Genomic DNA, 19,743 nt, shown 5'->3' with positions numbered 1-19,743 from the left:
TTGGAATTGGATGGGTGTGGTGTATACGATCTACTCCGTCGTGAGGAGGGGTTATTGAAACAGTTACTCCGTAGTTCGATAATGCATGGCAATCGTCGCTGCTGTGGCTGTGGCTTGGTTGTGGTTGTGGTGGACGATGTGACGTGTGCTATTGATTGGGAGTGAGTTTGCTATACGAGTCATATTGGCTGTGGGTTGCAAATGCAGATTACAGGTTACAGGTCATAGGCTGTCAAGGAGCGGGGAGAGAGAGGGTTGGGTTGCGGGTTTGGTTACGGATTATCCTATACAAGAAGGGTGGTGAGGGGAATGAAGACTTGTAAGGCGGCTGGGCTGGATCGGGATGAATAGTAGCAGGTGTTGGTAGTCATCTGTCTCGCAACTTCTAAGACTTGGGATTTAAGTACCAGTACTTAGGGATATAGTCATTGCGTAGTTGTACTCAAAAAGACCTATATTGAAGTACCGTAAGAACAAGCAATCATGCATATTGCTTAGACGACATGCATGCATTAGCTACACGGAGATGTCCGAGCACTCCCCAAATCTCATGATAGATTAGATCAAAGCTCGTCTTGCACAGATACACACACACATCCACAAAATTGTACAGATTCGCATCCCGACCGGAAATATCAATCAACTCCCCGAGACCACTGCCAGTCCCTCATAGATCTTCTGCTTCACCGCCAGGAAACTACCCGCCCCTTTACGCCCGGGGACCATCGCTGCTGACTGCGCCGATGCCTCGATTTCAATCCGGCCCGTCGCCGACTTGCGCACGGCCACCATCCCATCGATCAACAGCGTTCCCTCCCCCCTGAACTCCGCAGTGTGCCCGGCCCCCTGCATGAGCTTTCGTAAATCCGCCAAACGGAGGTCGCCCACGTGGAGAGGCCGGGTCATGGATCGCGTTCCCGCCGCCATGTTGGCCGGCAGAACATCAAGCAAGGGGTAAATATCGGATTTGTCGGTCGGCGGCGGCGGTGGCGGTGGCTGCTGCTGCTGCTGCTGCTTTGTCGACTCGGCTTCAGAATCCGTGGCAGGATTCGTCTCCTCCTGCGGCAACACCTTCTGCTTCTTGTGCGGGCCCTCCTGATCCTGTTCTGCTGTTGCGGGCTGAGGCTGAGACTCAGGGCCCCGAAGCTGTCCCGTCAAGGTGACCACACCCAGGCTGCGTACATGCTGCCACTTCAACCGTCGGAACAGGTGGTTGCTCAGCTTGACCATCCAAGCGTTCGTGTCAACACTGGCGTCGACCGTCTCTCCGTTGACCGGAGTGAAAATCACTGCCGAATCCGCGGATGCGGGGACGTCGGCGTCGACCTTAGCTGCAAGGAGCTTCTGGCATTCGTCGGCCAGGGCCGTCGTCTCCTGTTTCATGCCTCCGACCAGGATCAGCTTGCGAGGTTGAATCAGTGGAATGAGCATCTCTAAGCTGCGCTTGTCATGCAGACCGGTGAAGTCCACAAACGCGAGGCGCGCTTTGATGGTCAGGCTCGCCTTCTCGAAGACGACCTTGGCCGGCCCTTCAAATGCCTGACCTTCCGGCTCATCGTCAGAAGAGGCAGCTGCATCAGCGGCCTCGCCGTCTTCCATAACGCTCAGCTCATCCGCTGTGCTGATATCCTTCTTCGAGGCCTCGCCTTGTCCTTGGTGGCGCTTGCCACCACTGCTAGACAAACGGCGTCCATTCGGTCCGCTTTCGTCCCATCGTCGCTTTTGTCCTAATCTCATCTGGGAGTCGGTCCGACGTTGCTGCATATCAGCTTCCTCGCGCTCCTCCGCCCGAAGATATTCCTCGGGTCTGATGAATTCACCATACTCATCACCCCGCTTCCGAGGAGCCACGTAGGGGAACATCCGCTCGCGGCCCTTTTTGCCTCGGACGTCGTAGTCATAGACGTTCTTCCGTCGTAAGAGGATGTTGACACCAAGATCTTCATCCCTGAGCCCCAGCTTACTGCGGTTACCATGAGCTAAGGTTGTGGACAGGGTCAATACCCTTCCCTGCTGCTCGGTCTCCGAGTCTTCTGATGACGAACTAGATTGGTCGTCAAGTACGTCTGCGGCAGGGTCGGCGTTCTCCTGCCCTCCTGTTTGAGTGGTATCTTCCAGCTCTCTTTTTGTAGCGAGGTACTGTTGGTAAAGCATTTGCTCACCAGCGTCGAGAGGCGCACGGCGCACCTCGGACCATGAGAGCTCTCTTCCACCACTGTGCACCTGCTCCAGCATCTCGCCGTCCGCGGCCTTCTCAAGTGCAACTCCATCCTTCCTTTCTTCGTACCATTCCCAGATCATGCCGCCAAGAGTCTTCCTGTGACGGTTCTCCCGATGATTACTGGAAACTTTCTCCTTGTGTAGAGGCTCAGTAAGAAGCAGCAGGTTGTTGGCGCCGTCGGCTACCAGGCGAAGCGACTCCTTTGCGAATCCCCAATCCAGCGACGTATCAGAGGCCAGAATTACCTTTGGTGTCTGGTCGGTGAGGATCTTCTCGAGTCGCTTCCTCTTTTCGATGATCTTGAGGTGCTTGAATGTGAACGGTCCCACCCCTCTGCCCTCGGTCTTGTTTTGTCCTCCGGACCGCGGACCGTCGTTGTTCGACTGCGCCTGGCCCGTTGTCGCATCAACTCCTTCCGCAGCTTCAAACTCGCGCACTATGTTCTCATCCATCCATTCCAGCATGCTCCTCGCAAGTCTCATGGTTGTGTTGGCCTTCTTGCCCGCCATGTACAATCCTGCCTTTCGCAGCACATCGTCGCCCTGACCAGTGCCCGCTGCATCGCGCCAGGCGTGCTCCAGCGCATAGACCAGCTCCAGAACACGAGCACTAGTATCCGTCGGGATCAAGACCGTGCCGCCCTTGGCAACCGTGCTCCGAATCATGTCAAGGAGCAGGTCGTCGCGCTTCTTCCGTCCGCCAGGGAGAGCAAACTTCTCGCCTCCGCGGGTACTACACACGAGCGCTGTTGGCTTGCGCAGCTGCTCGATGACCTCCGTCCCGCTTGCACCCGAGCCGCCGAACCACGCCGCTCCCGCCACGACACTCTCGCGGGCCTGGTTCCAGTCGACCGCGTAGACGATAGATTCCATTCCATGCTGGATATGCCATATCGTCCCACCCACGGTGTGTCCAGCATTGTAAGCAGTCAAGGTCAGGCTGTCCAGAGGCGGGGACCAAGGGGAACGGAGCGGTTGGTGAGGTTGCGAGTATTTCAATGGATGAATCAGCGAGAAGTAGCGCGCGATGTCTTCGGCGGTGGGGGCTTGGAGCAAGATGCGACCTGCATGTGCAGCCTCGGGGCTTTCGTCGCCTTCGACGACGGATGCTGCGGCCGACGCGGCGGAAGTGGATGCTCCAGATTCCGAGATCGGGGATTCGGGTAGGAATGTCGCAGCCAGAGGCGAGGATGCATATAGATCTTGAAGAAGTGTGCGACCGAGGGCAATGACGGGACTCGTGGCGTAGACAGGGATCTTAGTGAACGAAGGGAAGGTCTTGCAGCAGTGGGCAAAGGCACCGATGTGGGCAGGGGTCGCGTGAGTTAGGAGGATCAACGATATTGTAGGAACGTGTCTGTTGTGTAAAATATGAATGATTAGAGAGGATTGTTTTCATCAGAGAGCTCAGAATATCTCAAGGAACAAGCATGGCTCACTTTTCCAGCTCCTGCAGGTCAAGGGGATCGAAGGTGTCATCCCAACCGACATCCACAAGGATTTTTATCCCTCCCTCAAGCTGCAATATCGACTGCGATGCCTTCGATGCGGATGACTGAGCACCGAGCAAAGGAGTGAAGGTGAACATCCTGACCGGACCGAATTTCGTCACGCGCTCCTTGGGGAGAGCTTCGGCTGTATAAGTGAGATAGTAGTGTCGCGAGGACGGCAAGATGCTCCAATCAAGTCATCGATACGAGAGGTTAATGGGAGAGACAGTCTAGTTATAGCGAGTTAATTGCACGTTCAGACAGGTCCGCTGGATTAGACACACCTGGCGCAGGATTTTGGACCTGGTGCCAGTCGGTCGGATGTTGTCGCTTTCATTGAGCGCCGGGCGATGAAGCCATCGCGGGTCGCGGTTTGTCTTGTTTGCATTGGCCGCTTTACTCTTCAAGGTTCTTTCTTTGTCCGCGGCATCGACCCTCTTTCCAGCCAACTGGCTTCAGTACTAGAGGAGGACGAATTATGACTCCAAATCTTGTCGCTTGAGCATTGGCGATGTACTCGAGTTTCAATAGCATTGGAGCGCGCCTTTTCTTACTTGAACTAATACACCGATCCCGATCCAGACCATGAAACACGGAACCTCTATTCCCCGCAACTTCACATCTATACACTGTATAAGGCAACTGCTCAGGCTGTCATTATAAGTGGATGAAAGAACATGGAACTGGAACATCATAAATAACTTTGAAGACAGTGGCTAGCCTAACAGCAGAAATCTCATCAATAGAAGTCTCAGTTTCTGATTCGTTAAAAGGCACTTCGCGTCGGAACCGATATTCGATTCGGTCTGCGGATCCGATATTTTGGTTATAGAAGTTCGGAGCCGATGGGAACTAATGCGGGGAGGATTTCTCAGGACTGTACAGGACTATATTGTACACCCCTCGGACATTATATTGTATCTGCTGTTGCGGCTCCGAGAATCGTGCAGATCTCTCACGTCAAACTCTTCATGCAGTATAAATTCATGGTTCCTACCTCCCGTCTTCATGGCTCAGACTCTATCAAACCACTGCAGAATGATCTAGTGTCTCTGCAATCTTCCCCAATCACCCCATTCCCTCGCAAATATACTGGCACTTCCTGCTTCATTTATCATCCTCCTGCACCGACATCAGCGATATGATCAGACCAGCTATTGTCATTGTCCCAGGCTCCTGGCATCGGCCGCAGCACTATCGGCGTCTAGTCGACGGGCTGGCGAAATTCAATTACCAGGCAGTAGGTGTGACACTGCCCTCCGTGGACTCCAGCCCTCCCCTCAGCAGCTGGGCCACCGATGCAGAGGCCATCCGCAAGGTCATCCTGGGCTACCTTGACGCAGGCCGGGACGTGATCACCGTGGCTCATTCTTTTGGCGGAATCCCCATGTCAGAAGCAGTCAAGGGCTTGGGCAAGAGCACCCGCGAAAGCGCAGGCCTCAAAGGTGGTGTTCTCCAGTTGATGTATATGGCTGCCATGGCACTGCCAGAAGGCCAGAACCACGTCGGGCAAATCAAACCTCAGACGCCGGAAGAAGAGGAGCTCGAACGGCAGCGGCAGGAGTATGTAGCGAAGCATGGTGGGATGCGCTTCACTGAGGTGTGATTGTTGTTCTCGTTCTGTCGTCGCAAAATGGCCCGCTTGGCTGACCATATCTTCTAATAATATAGGATGGAGCGATGATCGTGGACAGGGAAGCAGCGCGCGAGGTCTTCTATAATCGATGCGATCCTGCCGACGTGGAGGAAGCGCTTGATCTGCTAGGCTCGTACCCCGTCGGCCCGCTGTCCGTGCCAGTGACTTACACGGCCTATCGCGAAATTCCCAGTACGTATATTGTCTGCGAGAATGATAGGGCTTTGCCGCTTTCTGTGCAAGAGCGGATGATCGCTCAAAGTGAGGGAGCGCTGCAGGTTGAACGGTGTCAAGAAGGACACTCCCCGTTCTTGAGCAACCCACAGTTCATCGTGGATTGCGTCCGCAGGGCTGCTGGGGAGGATATCTAAGCTGTTTCTGCGATGGTTTCTGCCTGTATAATAGGAAATGTTATTGGTCATTGAGCTACCCATACTCGTGGATCTGAAATGTGATGATAGCCTCGTAACATCGATACTGATGCACATTGAGATAGTTGCTGATATAGGCTCTTATTGGTCACCAAGCGACAGAGTCAGCTGACTTCACAGTGAGTCAGCGAGGCAAGAAATCGCCGCCGGTTTTACCCGAAAGGGCAGTCAGTCGCTTGCCTTCTGGATCTATAGCTATGATGCAGGTCCAGCTCCAAACTTGAATCCTAACATTGCTTATAATCATTTCTTCCTACTAGTGTCAGTGAACTTCTATCTATACTCAACAATGAGCTCATGAATATCCCTGCTTCTCCTTGGAGATTCTGGTCCGAATGTCCCACATGCAAGTTTCGAGGGTGGTGAAACCGTCATTTCCCACTGCTCGGCGTCGCCAGAACACAAGCTGTGATCCATGCCGTCGCTCGAAGCGGCGATGTGTCATACTGTCCCTGACTGATGACGAACCCGCTGCTATATGTACCAACTGCAAGCGATTGAACCATCACTGCACCTTTGACTTTATCAAGTCTGTCTCTTCAAGGCCGAGGAAGCGCAAAGAACCAGCAGGTGTTGGCGCACAGCTACTGCACCTTAACCAGTCGCAGGTTCTCAATCAAAGGGATGAGACACTGATCAATTGCCTGGGAGATGGTTGCGAAGTCAATATTGGCACTAGCGATGAAGACTTCACATCGTGGCTCAATTTCGATATTGAGCTGTCTCGGAGCACCAGCACCGCTATATACGACCCGTTCTCAGCCTCATCACTGGACTCTTCAAGGGCAACAGAAGCGCTTGGTGAGCCATCTTTACCTTCTCCGTCGGCAGCTTCACGGGCAGAACATCAGTCTCTGTCAACCAACCCCCAGTCAATGCTCGTGGGCAGGAGTAGGAATAGCCCGATACGCCTGTTGAATTCAAAACTGGAAGCGACGGTGCTCGACGAGTGTCTTGCTTCGATCTACAATACCATCGTAAGGGATTCTGCGTCAAGGTTTATAGATTATGAGTGCAACCTTTCTGCATCGGGTCATCCCTATTATCTCGAAAGTAGATTCTCCGAGCAGGCAGAACTTGGTAAGCTGTGCCCTCAGTCTAAATATGGATCGAAACCATCTCAGAACCTATCAAGACTCATGACAAGCTCTAGGGGGCGCCAACAAGCACCTATCCTCTCAACTGTCAGCGACTCAGGGTATTCGACACCCTAGAATGACTATGCTGGGCGCTGTGCGTTTCCTAGATCATTTTAGTCACCTCTACGGCAACAAAATAAGCATCGCAGCTCGGAAACAGTCAGACACGGTTCTGAAAGCAGTGCTTCGAGTGTTTTCCCTTCAGTGGCTGCCCACATCGGAGGGGTGGTCACCTGCAGGACAGCACGCAGGCCGTGATGCTCTCATTGACACTTTCCATGACTCCTGGATACAGGCACGGTCACTTATCCAAGGCAGTTTGCTAGTCCCGTCATTTCGGGTGGTGTGTGCCATTCTTCTCTTCGATGGTATCGTCATTCCTTCCCACGCATACGACAGGCCAGACGGAACGACTGTCAGGGTGCACGAATTTCTCGACACCGGGCTGCAGAAGCTGTCCCGTCTGGATGATCTCGTCCGGAAGTATTGCCGTCAACTGGGGCCCACATCACTTTACGGGACCTTATTACATTCGAGTCTAGACATCATCCGCTGGGGAGGTTATATCCGGGACATTGGGGCCGCTCTTTTCACAGATCATCAGTGCAAGCTCCCTGAGCTGCTTGGTCACAGGAAAGGTTAGCTTCAGCCATTCATACACAATATCTTCTCAACTCGTCTGAATCGATTACAGTATCCCTGGAGAATAATTCGACACTACCGCCGTCAACCAGCCATATCTACCCCAGCGATCTCGATGCTAGTATCCCACGGATCTATCGCACTGCTGTAGCAAGAGCCTTTTCCATCTGGCGAATGATGATCAAAGTCAAGGATCTCATCCCACCCAACGGCACCACTAACAACAAACACGCACTTCCTCCCACATCATGGGAGATCATAGCGTCGACCATGACCGCAGTAGGCGACTACAACCACACCCTCCGCCCATTCATGGCGCATTGCATGGAGAGCTACGCCCAACTCTCCACCGAGTCCAAGATCTACGCATGTATGTCACCACGCATTGAACTACCAAACAGTCCCATCTACCCCAGCTACCCACACACCGCAGCCCCTGCGCTCTATCTACCCTGAACCTTCGCCCCACCAAACAACCGACCCAACTAACCTGCCCCTTTTCTCTTATCAGTGTCCGTCCTAACCTTCTGGGACCTCGGAACCCTGATTTTCGCCCAAACCCTAACCTCCATCCTCCACCACCCCTCCCTCAACCACGACTCCCCTTCCTCACTACTCCTCGTCACCGAATCACAGATCCGCACTCTCCAAGAGACCGCCGTAATCTCCATCGCCCAAGCGATAGGATGCTCTCTCACCCACCCGGTCACACACGACACCTTCAACCTGCAAAACGGATTGAGCGCGGATCTCCCCCTCACCGCGTATCATATCACCCCGACGCTTATGGTCACGGCCTTGCGTCTGGCGATCGAGACCAGCATTGAGCTTTGGCTCGGAGGTTCGGGGTCAGGGTCAGCCTATCAAGCCGGTATCATTGGTGGTGGTGGTGACGATGATGAAGACGATGATAGCGTCTGGCAGGAGCGGGTCGATGTTCTTGTCAAAGGGCTCTTGTCGTTAGAGGTGACCATCGGCGGATCGCAGGCAGTAGCGCCGGTACTGGAGGATCTATTGCGGAGGTATGGGGATGTGGTGTCTGAGTGTTGGAGCTGCGAGTTTTAGGAAGTTGACACCCGATGTCATGGTTGTATACTAGCTCCTGCAAATAGAAGTGTACAGCATCAGAAATCCCCATTCGCCACTTACTGTGAGTTCAACAGATCGATTACCAGTTTGCTCCCAATAACTTACATATATAGTGCACGACTTCCTATTCTGATGCCTACAGAGCCATAACGAGAAGGTTATGTACAACTGTTAAATCCAAGGATAGCAAGCGAACCAAGTATAGATACACACAAGAGATAAGAGATATTTGCAACATATCAGCAACCCACACCACCTTTCGTCCTTCAGCAGGTTACGACCATCTTGAATCTCCGCATCAAACTTCCCCAAGCCCTACTTCTTCTTCTTTTTCTTGTTCATACGACTAATCCTCTTACTCCTGCGACCCCTCCGCGCCGTCTGCGGAAAACTTCCGTGAGTCCTCGTATTAATGTAGAAAGCATCGCGCTTCGGAGCCCCCTTCGCAGCAGCTTGCGGGGCCTGATCGCCATCGCCATCCCCGTCCCCGCCCCCATCCCCATCCCCATTCCCATCTCCATCTCCAGGAGCCGCCTGCTTCGAACTATCCGCCGCCGCCCCGGCCGCGGCAGCAGCAGCAGCTTTCGGCGCCCTGCCGCGCTTCCTCTTGAGCGTCCCCACCGCATCCGCCGCGGGGTCGAACTTGCCCGGGAACGGCGGCAGCTGGTCGATCTGACCCTCGAGGCCGATCGTGGTGCGATCGTGGATCTCGACGCCGGACCACATCCTCATCCGGCGATGGATCCGCTCTGGCGGCCAGTACGCCTCGGCATTCTTCAGGAGCTTGTCGGCCGCTTCCTGGACCAGCTGATCCGTGTACTCGGGGTTGTGCCATGGCGATGTTTCCGTGTCAATGACACTGGTGTCATCGCTGGATATCGATCTTCTTGTTTCTTCCTCAAGTTCCTCCTCCTCCTCCCCCTCCTGCTCCGGGGCTGGTGGTGGGTTGGATACTTGCTGCTTGTCTTGGTTGGTGGGGATCGGATTTGGTCCTTGTGGTGGTGGTGGTGGTGCTTGCTTTGAAGCTTGCTGCCCGGCTTGATTGGTGGGTAGTGGGTCCGGTAGCTTGCGTGGTGGTGGTGGTGGTGGTGGTGGTGCTGCTGCTGCTTCCTTTGGGACTTGCTGGCCGGTCTGGGTGGTGGGTATCGGGCCTGGTAGCTTGGATTTGGGGATGTTTTCTTGGTTGCTCAACAGGGCAGCTAAAAGTTTGCCGGTGGATTGGTTAGTCAGATGGATTTCAAAGCTGATACAAAGAACTGTTGCCGTGTTTTGCCCTTACATGGTTGTGTTGTATACAAGCCGCCCTCGTCAGCCACCTCGGCGTGAGTTTCAGTATCCCCATCTGAGGGGCCTGGTATTGGAGCGGGATTAGCGGCTTCTCCGGGATCATCGTCATCGTACTCTGAGTGTATACACGGAGCAATCAGCATCTTGCGAGGTATATAGCACGCAAGCAAATATGGGGAACAGGAATGCAAGGATGCAAGGGATGTATCATGAAGAATGTGAGCAGAGACGGCGCAAATCTTTCGGTGCTAATCCTGGCAAAGAAACTCATCGGACAACCAAGAATCTTAGACTACCAGGGAAATATTGGCCACATTTGAGCTTGGGTTGGATCCTTTGTCCATACCTAAGCTAAGGTTGAGAGGAAGGGGTGATTTGCCGCTGGTCAAAGTTGAAAGTATCCTCAAATACACATAAACACTTCTTATCTTAGAATCTTGAACGCATACAGGAATAGACAAAGGAACATTGCTAGGAGCAAGATGATGACAACGAACCATATCCATTTGTACTCACCATATGAGGGAGAGGTTGCTTCAAAAGTCGGGGCTGGAGGTGCTATCCCTGGGAAGGGATTGCCGGCTGATATAGCTGACCCAGGCTTCGAGACTAGCATCGGGCGATCGAACCAACTGTACTGCGGGCTGGCAGCATCTGGAATGGCTTCCTGTCGCTTCAGGGACGGTCGACCATCGGGGGGCATAGGAAGTCGTGGGAGCACGTCCTCCCTATTCTGCATGAGGTCTGAAAATCGCTGTTGGATATAATCTCTCGCTTCTTCCCTAAACTTAGGATTGCGGAGGGCCTCTCGGAGCGCGTCATAGGCATGTCTATAGAGCGCTCGGTCGCCTTTCTGCTCGGAAGGAGGATCGAATTCCCAACAAAAGATTTCCTCGCCATTGAATTTGGGGTTCTTCGGGTCAGCACGTTTCTCCTCTAGGCCTGTTCCACCAGGGGTAGTTTCCTTAGGAAGTACCGTCCATGGTGCAGGTACTATCAACCACCGCGGACGATTATTTTTTTCGCCGAAAAAAATCTCAACGTTCAATCCGGGCAGTTTCGGGAGCCCTGCGTTGAGAGCCTTGCCATTTGCTATATCATACGTCCATAGAGGACTTTCAGGAGGCAATTCTCCCGTCGTCTGTTCTGGCAGTCTGGCCGCCATGGTGGCTCTATAATGAGTCAGGACGAGAAGCCAGAATAGATGAGGTTGAGTCAAGCGCGAGCAATCGATTTCATACTCACATCTAATATCTATCTCCTCAGACAATAAGATGAAGATGTGTACAACAGATGGTAGCTGTGAGACTCATCAATTGAGTCCAAATAACAGAGTGGGAGGATATTCCAAGTGGAAATTCAGCTTTGAAGTTAGGAAAATACCTTATGTATCGTTTGAATGAGCTCCTTTTTCTGCTGGCGAGCGCGAGCGCGAGCGTGAGTTTACTCTCGGTAGCAGGAAGTGTGGTTGACTGGAACAAAGAACGTTCTCGGGAGTCTTTCACTTCCCGGCGGTTGATATATCCAAGGTTGGAAGCAGAATGAGTGCAATGCACTAAACTCTGAGGTTTCTTTGTTGATTGCGCGGGTCAATGCCTCCGCGTACCAACTGGAGCAATGTTGACTTTGCTTCGAAGTGGGATAAACACAAAGCTAGCTTGATCTGCTTTCTCATGTCAGTCAGGAACATACTGTCTCATAGGGAGTATAACAGCTTGATCGAGCCCCAGATACTCACCCCAGTTCTTCTCCCATGTCAGTTGTCAGTGTGGGCAGCACGTGTGTGAAAACACAATACAGGAGGCCGCAAAGCTTTGATCAGAACCCAATGCATACCCAGTCCCTTGATGACAGCACCAGCTGGAGAAACAGATTCTAGTCCCGGGATTGAACACGCGTAATCCTTCCTGGAGCTAGAGTTGAGAGACGGACAAGTCCCAGAGGCACTTTCAATAAATTGCTCCTCAATATCGAGGGGGCGGGGGAAACACGCGAGGAAATAAAAGGTTGATAACGTCAAGGAATCCTTCCTTGACCTTCTCGTAGCATGCTACTTCCTTGCCCAGTAACCCTGATCACGGTCTTTTCTCTCGAGATCAGGTCTGTGCTTGGTATGGTCTTGTATACGTGGAATTCTTGCCCTATAAGGGTTATACCACACGAATCCTTCTCTTGAGCGTAGTTATTCTGGCCTGGTCGGGTGCTCGTCGTTCGCCTGCGGAGGATCCGGTCGGGGGAAACGGGGAAGATCAACAAAGAAGGTGGAGGGACAGCATTCTTCGGAGGATTCCTCATCGCACAATTGGGTGTTTCGTGGATCACCCACTGCTGTCCCAGTGCGCCGTTGATACTGCGGCGTCTGGAATGTAGGTTCATCATAAGTCGGTTTGACTCTCTTTGCTTGCTTGTTTGCTTGCTTCAACGAGTGCAAAGCTGGAAGGAAGTTCTTTCTTGTTGAGTACTTTCACCCTATTGCATTGATGTAAGCTGCTCATGTCCGAGTGAGAGAGGGGTCCTTCATGTCTTGAGGGGCTGTGAAAGGTAGTTGGAAAGGGAAGTTAGGAAGTGGCCGGATGATTTCCCCATCCGATGAAGTCGTCGTTTATCGACAACCCACGAGGGTGGAAAGAGAGGGGGGGTGAGGGGAAGACCAGTCCCAACGCCATGTGGAAATTCAGAGAGGCATTCAAGCAAAGAGCTCACCCCAGCCCTCATGCCTCGTTTTTGTCATATGCATTATGTCACCCCAGCCCTGGCGACATGTTTTCTCACATTCCTCACCTCCAGCTGGGGTGGCGTGAAAGAGTTATTGATAACTACGTTACATTCGAATGATCAATTCCTTAATATAACATCACAGAGAAAGGGGTCGGAGGGTCAGCTGGTCGTAGGATATGCGTTGATTTCCATCCAACATCCGACATCCTCGGACTCAAGCTCATGATCCTCTAGACACTGATGGTGACTGTCGCAGACTGTTTGATTTGCAGATGAGCCCCGGCCTTGGCTATGCACTCCAAGCAGATCACGGTGACCGATTCACAGATTTACAGTAAAGGGTAAAAGTACATTATTTGCAATTCGATTCACAGTACATAATCATAGCAACCAAGCTATACCAATGAGCCACTAGTTGCTGGTATGCTTGTCTCATGGGAATATACTCAGGAATGATATAGCATGATTCGCGCCTCCTATGACACCAATGCATAGACTTTCGCAGACACACGCTCATTGCCAGTACCTAGGTTCGTCAAACACATGATACCGATGGCCACGTACACCTTGCCCACGGAACAGGGCGGGGAATTGACGGCCCTTAGGGACCATCTCCTCGGGAATACGCAACTCGCTCTCAGGCTCAGGCTCACCAATCACAAATTTACCGACCTGGCGCACGTATCTGTCAGCAGGGAACGAGTTGAATTTACCAGTCAAGAGGGCTTACCTGGATCTCTGTGTCGGTGATAGAATCCCGACTGACACGGGCATAGCCTGTTCTCTTCAATTTCTTAAAAAGAATGTATTCGCACCATCTGTCCCAATCGGTAGGGTCAATGTCCTTCATGCCGCTTGTCTCGCTAACATATGTGTTGTAGTTGCCCTCAAGCGGCTTCGTGACGAGATAACTCAACAGAACCATGGGACGGTCCGATGAGCCCATCAGGTTAGACAGATATTCGGACTGCAGGCGACGATCTTCAGGGTCTTCCTCCTGACCCGAATGGAAGACAACGACATCGACCAACTCCCCATAGATATCGAGGGTAGCATGGATGGCGGGAGCAAGCTCGCCAACAGGGGAGGGAAGGAGGTGGTGAGTAGAGTTGACAATCGGGAATTTAGACAGCAAGGCAGATCCCCACGTGTGTTTGTTGGGACCAGGTCCAAAATCAGCGTACATGCCGAGGTCATCTGCCAGGAACTGGGTGATATCACGGTTGCCCATAATGATACGTTGGTTGTCGGACTCCAGCAGACCAATCACATCAAGCTCCAGCTCTTGGATCACATCACGCATGCGCCTCTCCGAAGCCCACATGTCATTGTCCAAGCCGAAGTGCACCGTCCAGATACCCATAGTAGCAACCTTGTCTTCCTTGTGATAGGGAGTGTAGTCATTCGTGGGGAACCGAAGGTAAGCAATCGAGATAGACAGAAGCTGGAGGGCCGCGAGCACATAGATAAAGTAGGAGCGCTGTCTTTTGCCGTTGGGGCTGACGATCTTGCTCCGTGAGTTGTGTGAACTAGAGACTGCAGCAGAAAAGACACCAGCACCAATACACAACATGGTTGTGATCATGATCCAGTCAGTGTGTTCTCTAACAAGGTATCCACCAGGGACGAAGGCGTAGGCAACAACCCAGACATGGAACAGCACGAGAATCATATAAACAAAGAAACCAAGTCCAAAGGTAGCCGCCGGCGAGTGCCGAACAGCAGAAGAGATGAGGACCGGGGCTACTGCGAGCAAGTAGAAAGCAAGGACAAGAGCACCGTAGAATCCAGTCCAGTGGCTGTAGCAAGTAAGGAATGCCGCACCGAGAGAACCGATTCCGTATGCCGTCCAGCTGCCAGCCGCGGCAGGATAGAAGAGACCATAGACAAGGCCGGCGCCCATGGCAAAGATGGTGAGGGCACCGTGAGGAGCCGCAATAGGTCCGCGCACAGGATATCCCTCCCAGACCCAGGCAATCATGGTGCTAGAATCAGAAAGAAGGTAGTGCATGACGAAGACCAACGCTCCGATACCCAATCCAGCCGGAAGCCAGGAGCCTTTCTTGCCGCTGGATGGCAGGTAATCACCTCCACTTGTCGCAGGTCTTCTGTAAGATCGCAGAACAGCCAGAATGGCAAGTAGAAGTCCAATTTTGTTCCATCCACCATTCTCCGCATGCATAATCGGCCAGACTGGGTTGTTCGTGGTGCAGGCGAACTTGGCAACGCTCGACATGATCAGACCGGTGCCCCACGCAAAGACCCGCGACTCCAGCCTGGCATTGTTTCCACGCTCAGCGTAGAGCGTGGCGGCCCATGTCATACAACTACAGACAACGCTGAAAGAAGTCAAGAAGAGCCGGTTGGCGGGGTCTTGAATCTTGTATGCTAGAAGTCCGGACAACGAAAGAAGATGGAAAAGACGAGGGTTCTTGACCACCGCGGATTTCAGAGCTGGAATGGCGAGAAGGATAGGTGACAGATATGAGACGATGGCAGCCTCGTATCCGGAGATACCCATATGCCAGAGAGGGAAGTCTAGTGCGATTAGCCATGCACGTTCCGGGGTTGTGTAACCGTCACTTACACCAAACGAGGACAGGAAGGGCAGTGCAGAGGGTCCAGAAAATGAACTACACTTCGTTAGCAAAGGTTCTGGGGCGAATCAGCAGAAAGAGATGTTTACCCCATTGTAGACTTCCGCAGCAGCATCGATGACCTCTGTCCAGAAGAATCCCTCGCCAAAGGTGTTGCCGACAGGCTTGCCCTTCCTGACTACGAGTCAACTGCAATGATCCTTGAAATTGTTGGAGAACAGGCTATACACACTCTTTTTCAAGAACGGAGTCCGCAGTGGTCTTCAACTGCCTAGATGTTTTCCCAAAGAGCTTAGATCACGTCTTTCAAGCGCACCACCACCGACTTTTTTTTTGGCAACTGTACATTTCTCTCTCCCCATCTCCCTTGTGATTTATTTTGGAAGCCACTGTACATACCCTCTGCTGACCCCCTTGACGTCCCTGACAACAATCTCGAATGCTTCGAAATCAAGCGCAGTAACCGCGTCGAATCCCACATCGAACAGAATAAGCGACCACTCGAAGAAAGCGTATTTCGTATAAGCTTAGAGAGGTTAGACACAAGCCGAGTAAGCTGCGGGTGCACTTGAGACTTACCTCCAGGAACCTTGTGCACTTTGTGTTGAATGAAGTAGTAGATCAATGGCACGAGGGTGCCGAAGAAAAGACCGGCGAAGATCTTCCGATACTTGACGGCCTGGCGGTTATTCGGGCTCAATGCGAGGCAGCCGAGGGTCCAAGGCAGAGTCGCGACCAAGTATGAGATCATGAAGATATCATGCCAGTCGTGATCATCAGTCGAGGTCACATATGTCCACCCTCCGCAGGTGAATGTCCGAAACAATCCGACACCAGCAACCAGCTTGGGGAGAGCGGAGTTCGGACGGGCCGTAAGGAGATACCATAAAAAGACAAGGGCGAATCTAGGTCCGGAAGTGATAGCAATGAATACTTGGAAGAAAGACCGCTCGGGGTAGCGATCGCCAATAGTCGCTGAGACGGAAGGAAACCATTCATCAGGATAACCGTAGTGTTCGTTCTGGACGATCTTGTGGAAATGCAAGGACATCCCCACCACCAGGGCACTGAAGAAGGCCGTGTAGGCGACGGCAGTGTGAGTCCATGAGATCCATTTTCCATTTATCTGTGTCGGAGGTTCGATTAGACGGCGCCATTTTATGAATTGAGATAGAAACTAACAGCCACGACGGCATCCCCATCTTTATATCTAGGTGCCATGATAGGGCAGGAGACACCGGGCTCGAGCTCCGGTTAATGAGGCGATTGAGGCAGAATTGTAGAAGTTTCGAATTATGGTAGGATAACGAGTGTCAGAAGATTTAAGAAAGAAGAGATAAAAGAAAGAAAAGAGAGAGACTGATTCGACCGAGAAATGGAACAACAAGTCAATTTCCAAGAGACACAAACCCCCCTGAGGTGAGATGGGATGGATGGATTGAATGGGATGACCCTCGGTCGGATTGGAGGCTCGGCAACCACGCGGGCGCGCAAATGATACTAGTTCCAAATAGGCAGGCGGCCAGGGACCATGATAGTCGGAGATCTCGTGCGGGATGCCGACCACTTTTTTTTTGCCATATTATTCTGACAGGACTTGCGATCTGCTCAGAACCATCCGAACAGGGCTCAAGCCATCGCAACCATGTCCAACGCTACTGACAAAGCGCGCTTCTATCTGGAGAAGTCAGTTCCAGAGCTTAGAGAGTACGAGAGGAAGGAAATCTTTTCCAAGGTACTATTTCAGACAGCCCCTCGGCCACTTGGTCGTGGCCGCAAAAACTGATGCAAATCGTTAATCGGACTCTAGGAAGAAATCTCAGCGATTGTCAAGAAGAGATCTGATTTCGAGCATAAGCTCAATGCCCGCGGTGCCCTCCCGTCTGATTTTGTACGATATGCCCAATATGAAATGAACTTGGACAGCTTGCGACGGAAGAGAGTGAAACGCCTGGGTATCAAGATGCCCGGCCATACCGGGCAGAGGAGGATTTTCTTCATTCTTGACCGTGCGACACGGAAATTCCACGGTGATATCGGGCTGTGGATTCAGTACATTGAATATACCAGACAACAGAAGTCCTACAAGAAGCTTTCGAATATCCTCACCGATGCCTTGCGACTGCATCCGACCAATGTCGATCTGTGGATCTATGCCGCACAATATAATGTGGAAGATCACGCCGATATGACACAGTCTCGAAGCTACATGCAGCGCGGGCTGAGGTTTTGCAAAAGCTCGAAGAAATTGTGGCTCGCTTATGGAAGACTCGAGATGTTCTACATTGCCAAACTTGTTGCTCGACAGCGGATCTTGGGACTCGACAAGCCCGTCAAGGCTCGAAAGGAAGAAGAGCCTCTGGATGACATGGATGCAGATATGATTAGGCTGCCAACGATCACCGGAGAAGATATCAATCCCAGCGCTGAGGATGAGAATGAAGTTGATGAAGCGGCGCTTGAAGCCCTTAATTCGACGCCCGCCCTGAGCGGCGCCATCCCTATCGCCATCTTTGAAACAGCCATGAAGAATTTCAACGATGATGACAGATTTGGCCATGAGTTCTATGATATGGCGGCCGAATACGACGACCTGCCATGCCTGCGCAAGATTCTGCAGCATGTGGTTGATTCCATGCAGAAAGCGAAGCCCGACAGTCCCCATACACACATCTGTCATATCAAGCTCCCCACAGCAGGAGTACAGGTGACTTCGCCTGAATTCCCGCGTGCTTTTGCCGCATCGTTCGGCCGTCTTACGGCTCATCGCAACAACCCCTCTGTGGCCAAGGAGGTCATCAGCTGGTTGCAACCACTCGAGAAGACCGAAGGCCTGGATCCTTCACTGCACAAAGCCATTTCTGCCACTATCCGAAATGCAGAGCGCGTTGTTCAGGGAGTTTAGATTTTATGCAATATCATTCAAGTTATGTGCAGGCGTTGAACGGGATTTACCATTTTCAGACTGCGTTAGCAAGCAGCATGAGGGGTCATGAAAAAGTTAGCATTGTATTAATCGTCTTTACTGCCTCGTCTGCTACTCTTCTTGCCACTGAGGAACTTCTTCGATTTGATACGAGCCTCGTTTGCGGCCTTTTGCCTGTATAGTGTTAGCTGAGAGCCGTGTCTTGTTTCATGAATACCAAGCAGTTATCATGTTTGCATACAGTTTTTGGACTCGGTCTTTTTGCTCTTGCGACGTTTCCCCAGGGATAGCATCCAACGCTGTTCTCTTGATAAGCTGGTGGAGCTTGTCGTAGCACGACTCCACATTTTCATTCCGCTTGCGAGATTCTTCTGACTGGATAACCAGACTGCGAGTCCTTGGTGCGATGTAGTGGGTTGCTTGCAGCGGGGAATGCAAGATCCGGGGCACCAGTGGCAGTAATGAATCAAGCGACACCCTTAAGGTGGCCTTTGAGTTGACCCTGTTCATATTCAATAGAGGTACATGCGTTAGTCGGACGGTACTCCATATTCTATTCGTAATTAACACCGGGATGAACCGGCTTTCAAGGCGGGAACAGACTTGTTCACGTTTTGACCACCCGGGCCACCCGAACGACTGAAGGAGACTTCACAGATGTCACGCGGGATTGTCTTGGAGCTGAAGCTAGCTAGCCATTGACGCGCGGCGCTCAGGTCATCTTCCGATACCTGGTCTTCATCTTTGATAGCGGCGGACCGTCTGGACGCAAAGGGTCTTTTTGCGACGGTGGGGCTGGCAATCTGAGAAAGGAGGAGAGGACCGCGGCGAACAGGAAGGCAAAGAAGACTACGGGGAGAATTATGGAGGAGCGCGGTAGCCATGGCAGAAAGTGACGGGTGCGTGCCTGTCAAAGAGAAATCCCAAAATGCTGCAGTTTGTGGTGCAGATGCACGTAATTGGAAACGGGGGAGGGGGATGAAGGGGGATTGGGGATGGAGGGGACATTGAATTAAGGATGAGATGCTAACCAATAACAAGCACGAGGAGGATCTTCCAGAACGTACCTAGTCTAGCTGTAGCGACTCTAGCGAGGTAGCTGTACGGATCGAGCATAAGGGCCCGTTCCTTAGCGGTAAGAATGGTATGAAATGATAAGATGATGCTAGACTACTAAAGTTACCCCGATTTAAAGGTCGGCTCGGTCGGGCAGATAAGTTATTGCTTGGTGTCAAGGTTAGTGGTAGTAGTTCCCGCCAGTGCCCCTAAGGCTCCTATCCGATTTATGAGGTAAGGTACTAAGTACAATTATCTCTATCAAGCCACAATTGTAAACTATTACTAAAGACTACTACAATACGAAAAAACAGGTAGTCACTTGACATGTCCAGCTGTTGTAAGCTTAACCCAACCCAGACATATACACGGAAGAGGCCCATCGGAGCCATAAATCTAGACTCGGTGACAGACCGATAGTTGATTTAGCGATTATTCTTAGTTTAGATGGTGGGAGGGAATTGCAGCAGTTCCAGCAGTTCCAGCAGAAGAAAATCTAGGCGCGCCTTGAC

The 19,743-nt window shown here is 52.0% G+C and overlaps 7 protein-coding genes across 7 annotated transcripts; 3 read left to right on the top strand and 4 right to left on the bottom strand.

The window, feature by feature from the left end:
* Positions 1–554: 554 nt before the first annotated feature.
* Positions 555–4,020, bottom strand: BO66DRAFT_394180 (cleavage polyadenylation factor subunit CFT2). Its single transcript, XM_025647938.1, has 2 exons — positions 3,660–4,020; positions 555–3,577 (listed from the first exon to the last, which is right to left on the bottom strand). Exons 1-2 carry the CDS (start codon positions 3,806–3,808, stop codon positions 640–642), a joined length of 3,087 nt encoding a protein of 1,028 aa, XP_025500727.1. The 5' UTR covers positions 3,809–4,020; the 3' UTR covers positions 555–639.
* A 625-nt stretch (positions 4,021–4,645) lies between these two features.
* BO66DRAFT_394179 (alpha/beta hydrolase) lies at positions 4,646–5,790 on the top strand. The gene has a single exon (XM_025647937.1). The coding sequence runs from the start codon at positions 4,852–4,854 to the stop codon at positions 5,314–5,316; it is 465 nt and encodes a 154-aa protein (XP_025500726.1). The 5' UTR covers positions 4,646–4,851; the 3' UTR covers positions 5,317–5,790.
* Positions 5,791–5,971: 181 nt separating this feature from the next.
* BO66DRAFT_163762 (Zn(II)2Cys6 transcription factor domain-containing protein) lies at positions 5,972–8,819 on the top strand. Its single transcript, XM_025642242.1, has 5 exons — positions 5,972–6,857; positions 6,931–7,554; positions 7,611–7,928; positions 8,070–8,708; positions 8,761–8,819. The coding sequence occupies exons 1-4, from the start codon at positions 6,113–6,115 to the stop codon at positions 8,621–8,623; spliced, it is 2,241 nt and encodes a 746-aa protein (XP_025500725.1). The 5' UTR covers positions 5,972–6,112; the 3' UTR covers positions 8,624–8,708; positions 8,761–8,819.
* BO66DRAFT_458640 (uncharacterized protein) lies at positions 8,754–11,099 on the bottom strand (the record flags this gene model as incomplete). The annotated part of the gene is made up of 3 exons (XM_025652223.1): positions 8,754–9,846; positions 9,927–10,049; positions 10,451–11,099. The coding sequence occupies 3 exons, from the start codon at positions 11,097–11,099 to the stop codon at positions 8,963–8,965; spliced, it is 1,656 nt and encodes a 551-aa protein (XP_025500724.1). The 3' UTR covers positions 8,754–8,962.
* Positions 11,100–12,868: 1,769 nt separating this feature from the next.
* BO66DRAFT_380278 (putative integral plasma membrane protein) lies at positions 12,869–16,393 on the bottom strand. The gene is made up of 7 exons (XM_025645897.1): positions 15,829–16,393; positions 15,649–15,775; positions 15,482–15,520; positions 15,339–15,423; positions 15,240–15,285; positions 13,383–15,190; positions 12,869–13,324 (listed from the first exon to the last, which is right to left on the bottom strand). Exons 1-7 carry the CDS (start codon positions 16,298–16,300, stop codon positions 13,166–13,168), a joined length of 2,736 nt encoding a protein of 911 aa, XP_025500723.1. The 5' UTR covers positions 16,301–16,393; the 3' UTR covers positions 12,869–13,165.
* A 456-nt stretch (positions 16,394–16,849) lies between these two features.
* On the top strand, positions 16,850–18,349 carry BO66DRAFT_473808 (snoRNA-binding rRNA-processing protein UTP6). Its single transcript, XM_025653086.1, has 2 exons — positions 16,850–16,984; positions 17,060–18,349. Exons 1-2 carry the CDS (start codon positions 16,895–16,897, stop codon positions 18,152–18,154), a joined length of 1,185 nt encoding a protein of 394 aa, XP_025500722.1. The 5' UTR covers positions 16,850–16,894; the 3' UTR covers positions 18,155–18,349.
* Positions 18,262–19,059, bottom strand: BO66DRAFT_441577 (peptidyl-tRNA hydrolase domain protein; the record flags this gene model as incomplete). The annotated part of the gene is made up of 3 exons (XM_025651347.1): positions 18,262–18,349; positions 18,417–18,677; positions 18,779–19,059. 3 exons carry the CDS (start codon positions 19,057–19,059, stop codon positions 18,262–18,264), a joined length of 630 nt encoding a protein of 209 aa, XP_025500721.1.
* Positions 19,060–19,743: the final 684 nt, after the last annotated feature.

This window comes from Aspergillus aculeatinus, assembly GCF_003184765.1.
Source record: "Aspergillus aculeatinus CBS 121060 unplaced genomic scaffold BO66scaffold_46, whole genome shotgun sequence".
Taxonomy (NCBI): Eukaryota; Fungi; Ascomycota; class Eurotiomycetes; order Eurotiales; family Aspergillaceae; genus Aspergillus; species Aspergillus aculeatinus.
The sequence above is the reverse complement of the archived record's forward strand: the minus strand, read 5'-3'. Positions and strand labels throughout refer to the sequence as shown.